The 9,950-nt window shown below is 71.9% G+C and overlaps 1 protein-coding gene across 1 annotated transcript; it reads right to left on the bottom strand.

Annotated features, from left to right (window-relative positions):
• Window positions 1-711: 711 nt before the first annotated feature.
• LOC139673561 (collagen alpha-1(I) chain-like) lies at window positions 712-5,178 on the bottom strand. Its single transcript, XM_071559319.1, has 5 exons — window positions 5,041-5,178; window positions 3,332-4,844; window positions 2,843-3,259; window positions 1,787-2,771; window positions 712-1,549 (listed from the first exon to the last, which is right to left on the bottom strand). Exons 1-5 carry the CDS (start codon window positions 5,176-5,178, stop codon window positions 712-714), a joined length of 3,891 nt encoding a protein of 1,296 aa, XP_071415420.1.
• Between the last annotated feature and the right edge of the window lie 4,772 nt (window positions 5,179-9,950).

Here is a 9,950-nt window from a genome sequence, read left to right as displayed (position 1 = left end):
CCGCCTGGGTGAACCCCCTTCACCAGTGCCCAAAGTGTCGCCCCTCGGGAGGCCACCCAGGGGACCCCCATTTCCCGGTTCCCATAGTGTCGCCCCGTCGAGAGGCCGCCCGGGGGACCCCCCTTTCCCCGTGCATGAAGTGTCGCCACTCGGTAGGCCGCTCAAGGAACCCCCCTTCCCCTGTTCCTAAAGTGTCGCCCCTTTACGAGGCACCTGGGGACCCCCCTTCCCAGTGCTCGAAGTGTCTCCCTTTGGGAGGCCGCCAGGGGGACCCCCCTTTCCTGGTGCCTGAAGTGTCGCCCCACGGGAGGCCGCCTGGGGGAACCCCTTTCCCCAGTGTTCGAAGTGTCACCCCTCCGGAGGCCGCCTGGGGAACTCCCTTCCCCGGTGCTTGAAGTGTCGCCCCTCGTGAGGCCGCCTGGGGGACCCCCCTTCCCCAGTACCCAAAGTGTCGCCCCTTGGGAGGCCGCCCGGGGGAGCCCCTATTCCGTGAGATTGAGGTCTCCCCCCTCGGGAGGCCACCCGGGGAAACCCCCTTCCCCGGAGCCCGAAGTGTCGCCCCTTTGGACGCCTCCCGGGTGAACCTCCTTTCCCTGAGCCCGAAGTGTCAACCGTCGGAAGGCCGCCCAAGAGACCCCCCTTTCCCTGAGACCGAAGTGTCGCCCCTCGGAAGGCCGACCGGGGGAACTGCATTCCCTGGTACCTGAAGTGTTACCCTTCGGGAGGCCGCCCAGGGGAACCCCCTTCCCCAGTGCCCGAAGTGTCGCAGAACTGTAGGCTACCCAGGGGAACCCTCTTTCCCAGTACCGAAGTGTCGCCCCTCGGGAGGCCGCCTGGGGGACCTGCCTTTTCTGGTGCACAAAGTGTCACCCCTCGGGAGACCGCCGGGGGACCCCCCTTCCCCAGTGCCCGAAGTGTTGCACCACAGTAGGCTGTCCGGGGCACACCCCTTTCCCGGTGCCCGAAGTGTCGCCGCTTGGGAGGGCGCCCAGGGGAACCCCCTTTCCCTGAGCTCAAAGTTTCGCCCCGCGGGAGGCCGCCTGGGGGACTCGCCTTTCCCAGTGCGTGAAGTGTCTCCCTTCGTGAGGCCGCCTGGGGGACCCTCATTTTCCAGTGCCCAAAGTGTCGCCACTCGGTAGGCCGCCAGGGGGAACCCCCTTCCCGGTGCCATAAGTGTCGCCCCCTGGGAGGCTGCCTGGGGGACTCCACTTCCGCAGTGGCCAAAGTGTCGCCCCTTGGGAGGCTGCCCGGGGGAACCACCTTTTCCCAGTGCCCAAAGTCTCGCCCCTCGGGAGCCCGCCCGGGGCAACCCCCTTCCCCGGTACACGAAGTTTTGCCCCTCGGGAGGCCGCCTGGGGGAACCCCATTCCCCAGTACCCAAAGTGTTGTCACTCGGGAGGCTGCCCGGGGGAACCTCCTTCCCCGGTGCCCGAAGTGTCCCCCCTTGGGAGACCGCCCGGGGGAACCCCCTTCCCCGGTGCCTGAAGTGTCGTCCCTCTGGAGGGCACCCGGGGGAACCCCCTTCCCCGGTGCCCGAAGTGTCGTCCCTCTGGAGGGCACCCGGGGGAACCCCCTTTCCCGGTGCTCGAAGTGTCGTCCCTCGGGAGGCCGCTAGGGGGAACTCCCTTCCCCAGTGCCCGAAGTGTCCCCCCTCGGGAGGCCGCCCGGGGGAACCCCCTTCCCCGGTGCCTGATGTGTCGCCCCTCGGGAGGCCGCCCGGGGGACCCCCCTTTCCTGGTGCCTGAAGTGTCGCCCCTTGGGATGCTGCCCGGGGGAGCCCCCTTACCCAGTGCGTGAAGTGTCCCCCCTCGGGAGGCCGCCCGGGGGATCCCTCTTCCCCGGTGCCTGAAGTGTCGTCCCTCGGGAGGGCGCCGGGAGGAACCCCGTTTCCCGGTGCCCGAAGTGTCGCCCCTCGGGAGGCCCCCCTGGGGAACACCCTTTCCCAGTGCCCGAAGTGTCGCCTTTCGGTATGCCGCCTGGGGGAACACCCTTTCCCGGAGCCCGAAGAGTCACCCCTTGGGAGGCAGCCAGGGGGAACCCCCTTTCTCGATGCCCAAAGTGTCTCCCCTTGCTAGGCCTCCCAGGGCAACCCCCTTCCCCGGTACACCAAGTGTCGCCCCTCGGGAGGCCGCCCGGGGGAACCCCCTTCCCCAGTTCTCGAAGTGTCCCCCCTCGGGAGGCCACTCGGGGGAACCCCCTTCCCCGGTGACCGAAGTGTAGTCCCTCGCGAAGGCGCCCGGCGAAACCCCCTTCCTCGGTGCCTGAAGTGTTGCCCCTCGGGATGCCGCCCGGGGGTACCCCCTTCCTCGGTACACGAAGTTTTGCCCCTCGGGAGGCTGCCTGGGGGAACCCCATTCCCCGGTACCCAAAGTGTCGCCCCTCGTGAGGCCGCCCGGGGCAACCCCCTTCCCCGGTGCCTGATGTGTCGCCCATCGTGAGGCCGCCCGGGGGAACCCCTTCCCTGGTGCCCGAAGTGTTGCACCTCGGGAGGCTGCCCGGGGGAACCCCCTTCCTGTACCCAAAGTGTCGCCCCTTAGGAGGCCGCCCGGGTCCCCAAGGGGGTGTCCGAGGGGCAACGCCTCGGGCACTGGGGTTCCCCAAGGGGGGTTGCTGTGGGACGAGCCCTCGAAAGCTTGGGGTCCCCATGGGGGGGTTGCCGAGGGGCGACGCCTCGGGCGCCGGGGGTCCCCACAAGGGGATTTCCAAAGGGGCGACGCCTCGGGCGCCCGGGGTCCCCAAGGTGGGGTTGCCGAGGGACAACGCCTCGGGCACTGGGGTTCCCCAAGGGGGGGTTGGCGTGGGACAAGCTCTCGGGGGCTTTGGGTCCCCATGGGGGGGTTACAGAGTGGCGAGCCCTCGGGCTCCGAGGGTCCCCATGGAGGGGTTGCCGAGAGGCGGCGCCTCGGGCGCCTCGGGTCCCCAAGGCGGGCCTGGCCGAGGGGCGGAGCCTCGGGCGCCGAGGGTCCCCAAGGCAGGGCTGGCCGAGGGGCGGTGCTTCGGGCGCCGGTGGTCCCCAAGTGGGGATTGCTGAGGAGCGACGCCATGGGCGCCGGGAGGTCCCAAAAGGGGGGGTTGCCGAGGGGCGAGCCCTCGGGCGCCGAAAGTCCCCAAGGGGGGGTTGCCGAGGGGGGTCGCCTTGGGCTCCGGGGGTCCCAAAGGGTGGGTTGTCGAGGGGCGACGACATCTCCGGCGCCGGGGTCCCCAAGGCGTGGTTGCCGTGAGGCGACGCCTCGGGCGCCGGCAGTCCCAAAAGGGGGGGCTGGCCGAGTGTGGGCGCTTTGGGCACCGGGGGTGCCCAAGGGGGGTTCCCGAGGGCCGACATTTTGGGCACCGGGGGTCCCCAAGGGGGGTTCCCGAGGTCCGACATTTTGGGCACCGGGGGTCTCCAAGTGCGGCTCCCGAGGGACATTTTGAGAACCGGGGGTCCCCAAGGGAGGTTCCCGAGGGACTACGTTTTGGGCACCCGGGTCCCCAAAGGGGGGTTCCCGAAGGCCCACATTTTCGGCACCGGGGCTCCCCAAAAGGAGTTTTTGGGGGGGTGACATTTCGGGCACCGGAAGAAGGAATCCCCGGCGAGAGCTCCCGAGGGGCGCCGGGGGGTCCCCGGCGGGGGCTCCCGGGGGGCGGCATTTCGGACAACGGGGGCGGGGTCCCCGGTGGGCGCTCCCAGGGGGCGGGATCTCGGGCACCATGAGGTGGGGTCCCCGGCGGGAACTCCGGGGGAACGACGTGTCAGGCACCAGGGTGGGGAGCGCCTGGGGTCCCCAAGGCGGGGTTGCCGAGAGGCGACGCCATGGGCGCCCGAGGTCCCCAAGGCGAGGCTGGCCGAGGGGCAGCGCCTCGGGCGCCAGGGGTCCCAAAGGGGGGGTTTCCGAGTGTGGGCGCTTTGGACATCGGGGGTCCCCAAAGGGGGGCTGGCCGAGGGGCGGCGTCTCAAGCGCCGGAGGTCCCCGACATGGTGTTGCTGAGGCGCGTCCCTCGGGCGCCGGGGGTCCCAAAAGGGGGTTTGCCGAGGGGCGACGCCTCGGGCGCCAAGGGACCCCAAGAGGGGGCTGGCCGAGGGGCGGTGCCACGGGCGCCGCGGGTCCCCTAGGCGGGGCTATCCGAGGGGCGGCGCCTCGGGCGCCGCGGGTCCCTAAGCGGGGGTTGCCGAGGAGCGACGCCTCGGTCGCGAGGGTCTCCAAAGGGGGGGTTTCCGAGGGGCGACCCCTCGGGCGCCGAGGTTCCCCAAATGTAAGGTTTCCGAGCGGCGACCCCTCGGGTGCGGGGGGTCCGCAAGGGGGGGTTTCCAAGATAGGGATGCCTCGGGCGCCGGGGGTCCCCAAAAGGGGGTTGCCGAGAGGCGAGCCCTCGGGCGCCGGGGGTGGGTTCCCAAGGAGCGATTGCCGATGGGCGACGCCTTTGGCGTTTGGGGTCTCCAAGGGGGGAGTTGATGAGGGGTGACGCCATGGGCGCCGGGGTCCCGAAGGGGGGGTTGTCGACGGGGGACACCTCGGGCGCCGGGGGTCACCGAGATGGGGTTTCCGAAGCGCGTCCCTCGGGCGCCGGGGTCCCAAAAGGGGGGTTACCGAGGGGCGTCCCTCGGCCGACAGGGGTCCCAAAGGCGGGGTTGCCGAGGGGCGACGCCTCGGGCGCCGGGAGACCCCAAGGGGGGCAGGCCGAGGGGCGGCGCCTTGGGCGTAGGGGGTCCCCAAGGCGGGGCTAGTTGAAGGACGGCGCTTCAGGCGCCGAGGCGCCGCAAGCGGGGGTTGCTGAGGGCGACGCCTCGGTCGCGAGGGTCCCCAAAGGGGGGGTTGCCGAGGGGCGACGCCTCGGGCGCCGGGGGACCCCAAGGGGGGGCAGGCCTAAAGGTGGCGCCTCGGGCGTAGGGGGTCCCCAAGGAGGGGCTGGCCGAGGGGCAACGCCACGGGCGCCGAGGGTCGCCAAGCGAGGGTTGCCGAGGGGTAACGCCTCGGTCGCTCAGGTCCCCAGTGGGGGGGGTTGCAAGGGGCGACAGTTCGGGCACTGGGGTTCCCCAAGGGGGGGTTGCCGAGGGGCGACCAATCGGGCGCCGGGGGTCCCAAAAGGGTGGTTGCCGAGGGGCGTCTCTGTGCCGCCGGGGGTCCCAAAGGCGGGGTTCCTGAGGGGCGACGCCTCGAGTGCCGGGGGTCCCCAAGGAGGGTTCCCGACGGACGACATTTTGGGCACCGGGGGTCCCCAAGGAGAATTCCTGAGGGATGTCAATTTGGGCACCGGGTGTGCCCAAAAGGGGGGTTGCCGAGGGGCGAGCCCTCGGGCGCCACGGGTCCCCAATGGGAGGTTGTCGAGGGTCAACGCCACGGGCGCCGAGGGTCCCCAAAGGGGGGGTTGCCGAGGAACGACGTTTCCGGCTCCGGGGTTCCCCAAGGGGAGGTTGCCGAGGGGCGACCCCTTGGGCGCCGGGGGTCTCCAAGAAGGGATTGCTGATAGGCTAGCCCTCAGGCGCCGGGGGTCCCCAAGGGGGTGTCCGAGAGGTGAGCCCTCGGGCGCCAAGGTTCCCAAGGGGGAATTGCCGATGGGCGAAGCCTCGGGCGCCAGGGGTACCCAAGGGGGGGGTTGCCAAGGGTCGACATTCCGGGCACCGGCAAGGGGAATCCCCAAGACGGGCTCCCAAGGGGCGACATTTTGGGCATCGGGAAGGTGGGGCCCCAAGGCGAGCTCCTAGGGGGTGACATTCCGGGCATGGGGGGGGTACCCCGGCGGGGGGTTCCCAGGGGGTGACATTCCGGGCACCAGAGGGGGTGTCCCCAACGGGGTTCTCCCGGAGTGCGACATTTCGGGCACCGGCGGGGTGTCCCCAGGGGGGGCTTCCGGGGGGCGACATTTCGATCTCCGGCGGGGGACCCCAAGGGGATTTTCGAGGATCGACATTCCGGGCATGGGGGGTCCCCAAGGGGGGTTCCCGAGGGCCGACATTTTGGGCACCGGGGGTCCCCAAGGTGTGTTGCCTAGGGGCCGAAATTTTGGGCACTGGGGGTCCCCAAGGGGGGGTTCCCGAGAGACGACATTTTGGGCACCTGGGGTCCCCAAGGGGGGTTCCCGAGGGACGACCTTTTGGGCACCGGCGGGGTGTCCCCAGGGGGGGCTTCCGGGGGGTGACATTTCGGTATCCGGGGGGGGACCCCAAGGGGATTTTCGAGGATCGACATTCCGGGCATGGGGGGTCCCCAAGGGGGGTTCCCGAGGGCCGACATTTTGGGCACCGGGGGTCCCCAAGGGGGGTTCCCGAGGGACGACATTTTGGGCACCGGGGGTCCCCAAGGGGGGTTCCCGAGGGACGACATTTTTGGCACCGGGGGTCCCCAAGGGAGGTTTCCGAGGGACGACATTTTGAGCACCGGGGGTCCTCAAGGGAGGTTCCCGCGGGACTACGTTTTTGGCACCGGGGGTCCCCAAATGGGGGTTTCCCGAGGGCCCACATTTTCGGCACCGGGGTACCCCAATAGGAGTTTTCGGGGGGTCGACATTTCGGGCACGCAAGGGGGGTCCCCGGCGGGGGCTCCCGAGGGGCGGCATTTCGGAACACGGGGGCGGGGTCCCCGGCGGGCGCTCCCAGGGGGCGGCATCTCGGGCACCGTGAGGTGGGGTCCCCGGCGGGAACTCCGGGGGGCGACATGTCGGGCACCGGGGTGGGGGAGCGCCTGAGGTCCCCAAGGCGAGTTAGCCGTGGGGCGACGCAAGGGGCGCCCGGGGTCCCCAGGGCGGGGCTGGCCGAGGGGCGGCGCCTCGGGCGCCGGGGGTCCCCAGGGCGGGGCTGGCCGAGGGGCGGTGTCTCGGGCGCCGGGGGTCCCCAGGGCGGGGCTGGCCGAGAGGCGGAGCCTCGGGCGTCGAGGGTCTCCATGGCGGGGCTGGCCGAGGGGCGGTGTCTCGGGCGCCTCTGGTCCCCAAGGCGGGGCTGGCCGAGGGGCGGCGCCTCGGGCGCCGTCAGTCCCGAAGGGGGGGTTGCCGAGGGGAGGCGCCTTAGGCGCGCCGGGTCCTCGAAAAAGGGGGTTGCCGAAGGACGACATTTCGGGCAGCGGGTTCCCCAAGGAGGATTCCCGAGGGACGACACTTTGGGCACTGAGGGACCCCAAGGGGGGGTTGCCGAGGGGCGACGCCTCGGGCGCCGGGGGTCTCCAAGAGGGGGGTTGCCGAGGGACGACGCCTCGGGCGCTGGGGGTTCCCAAGGGGGAGTGGCCGAGGGGCGACGCCTCGGGTGTCGGGGTTCCCCAAGGGGGGGGCTGCCGAGGGGAGACACACGGTCACCGGGAGTCCCCAAGGGGTGGTTGCCGTGGGGCGACGCCTCCGCGCGGGGGTCCCCAAGAGGGGGGTATCCGAGTGGCGACACCTCGGGGCCGGGGGTCTCCAAGGGGTGGTTGCCGAGGGGCGACGTTTCGAGCGCCGGGGGTTCCCATGAGGGGGTTGCCGAGGGGCGACGCCTCGGGTGCCAGTGATCCCCAAGGGGGCCTTGCCAAGGGGCGACACCTCAGGCACTGGGGTTCCCCAAGGGGGGGTTGCCGTGGGACGAGCCCTCGGGAGCCGGTGGTCCCCAAGGGGGGTCTCGGAGGGGCGACGCCTCGGGCGACGGCGGTCCCCAAGGCGGGGTTGCCGAGTGGTGACGTCTCGGGCGCCGGGGGTCCCCAAGGGGGGGTTCTGAGGGGCGACGCCTCGGGCGCCGGGGGTCCCCAAGAGGGGGTTGCCAAAGGGTGACGTCTCGGGCGCTGAGGGTCTCCAAAGAGGCGGTTGCCGAGGGGTGACCCCTCGGGCGCTGGGGGTCCCCAAGGGAGGGTTGCTGAGGGTCGACGCCTCAAGTGCCGGGGGTCCCAAGGGGGGGTTGCCGAGGGGCGACGCCTCGGGTGCCGGGGTTCCCAAAGGGGGTTTGCCGAAAGGCGACCCCTCGGGTGCTGGGGGTCCCCAAGGGGGGATTGCTGATAGGCGAGCCCTCGGGCGCCGGGAGTCCCCAAGGGGGTGTCTGAGAGGTGAGCCCTCGGGCGCCGGGGGTTCCCAAAGGGGGAATTGCCGATGGGCGAAGCCTCAGGCGCCAGGGGTCCCCAGGGTGTTGTTGCCGAGGGTCGACATTCCGGGCACTGGGAAGGGGGGTCCTCAAGGCGGGTTCCTGAGGGGCGACATTCCGGGGACCGGCAAGGGGAATCCCCAAGACGGGCTCCCAAGGGGCGACATTTTGGGCACCGCGAAGGGGGGGCCCCAAGGCGAGCTCCCAGGGGTGACATTCCGGGCATAGGGGGGGAGTACCCCGGCAGGGGGTTCCCAGGGGGCAACATTCCGGGCACCAGAGGGGTGTCCCCAGGGGGGGCTTCCGGGGGGCGACATTTCGATCTCCGGCGGGGGACCCCAAGGGGATTTTCGAGGATCGACATTCCGGGCATGGGGGATCCCCAAGGGGGGTTCCCGAGGGCTGACATTTTGGGCACCGGGGGTCCCCAAGGGGGGTTCCCGAGGGCCGACATTTTGGGCACCTGGGGTCCCCAACGGGAGTTCCCGAGGGACGACATTTTGGGCACCGGGGGTCCCCAAGGGGGGTTTCCGAGGGACGACATTTTGGGCACCGGGGGTCCCCAAGTGGGGCTCCCGAGGGACATTTTGAGCACCGGGGGTCCCCAAGGGAGGTTCCCGCGGGACTATGTTTTTGGCACCGGGGGTCCCCAAATGGGGGTTTCCCGAGGGCCCACATTTTCGGCACCGGGGCTCCCCAATAGGAGTTTTCGGGGGGGCAACATTTCGGGCACGCAAGGGGGGTCCCCGGCGGGGGCTCCCGGGGGGCGGCATTTCGGAACACGGGGGCGGGGTCCCCGGCGGGCGCTCCCAGGGGGCGGCATCTCGGGCACCGTGAGGTGGGGTCCCCGGCGGGAACTCCGGGGGGCGACATGTCGGGCACCGGGGTGGGGGAGCGCCTGAGGTCCCCAAGGCGAGTTAGCCGTGGGGCGACGCAACGGGGCGCCCGGGGTCCCCAGGGCGGGGCTGGCCGAGGGGCGGCGCCTCGGGCGCCGGGGGTCCCCAGGGCGGGGCTGGCCGAGGGGCGGTGTCTCGGGCGCCGGGGGTCCCCAGGGCGGGGCTGGCCGAGGGGCGGTGTCTCGGGCGCCGGGGGTCCCCAGGGCGGGGCTGGCCGAGGGGCGGTGTCTCGGGCGCCGGGGGTCCCCAAGGCGGGGCTGGCCGAGGGGCGGTGCCTCGGGCGCCGGCTGTTCCCAAGGCGGGGCTGGCCGAGGGGCGGTGTCTCGGGCGCCTCTGGTCCCCAAGGCGGGGCTGGCCGAGGGGCGGCGCCTCGGGCGCCGTCGGTCCCGAAGGGGGGGTTGCCGAGGGGAGGCGCCTTGGGCGCGCCGGGTCCCCGAAAAGGGGGGTTGCCGAAGGACGACATTTCGGGCAGCGGGTTCCCCAAGGAGGATTCCCAAGGGACGACACTTTGGGCACTGAGGGACCCCAAGGGGGGGTTGCCGAGGGGCGACGCCTCGGGCGCCGGGGGTCCCCAAGGGGGGGTTGCCGAGGGGCGACGCTTCGGGCGCCGGGGGTCCAAGAGGGGGTGTCCGAGGGGCGACATTCCGGGCACCGGCAAGGGGAATCCCCAAGACGGGCTCCCAAGGGGCGACATTTTGGGCACCGGGAAGGGGAGGCCCCAAGGCGAGCTCCCAGGGGGTGACATTCCGGGCTTCCAAGGGGGGGTACCCCGGCGGGGGGTTCCCAGGGGGCGACATTCCGGGCACCGGGGGGGGTGTCCCCGGCGGGGTTCTCCCGGACGGCGACATTTCGGGCACCGGCGGGGTGTCCCCAGGGGGGGCTCCCGGGGGGAGACATTTCGGGAAATGGAAGGAGGGATCCCCGCCGGGGGTCCCCAGGGCGGGACTGGCCGAGGGGCGGCGTTTCGGGCGACAGGGGTCCCCAAGGCGGGGCTGGCCGAGGGGCGGAGCCTCGGGCGCCGAGGGTCCCCAAGGATGTGTTGC

Source organism: Pithys albifrons, chromosome 6 (genome assembly GCF_047495875.1).
Source record: "Pithys albifrons albifrons isolate INPA30051 chromosome 6, PitAlb_v1, whole genome shotgun sequence".
Taxonomy (NCBI): Eukaryota; Metazoa; Chordata; class Aves; order Passeriformes; family Thamnophilidae; genus Pithys; species Pithys albifrons.
The sequence above is the reverse complement of the archived record's forward strand: the minus strand, read 5'-3'. Positions and strand labels throughout refer to the sequence as shown.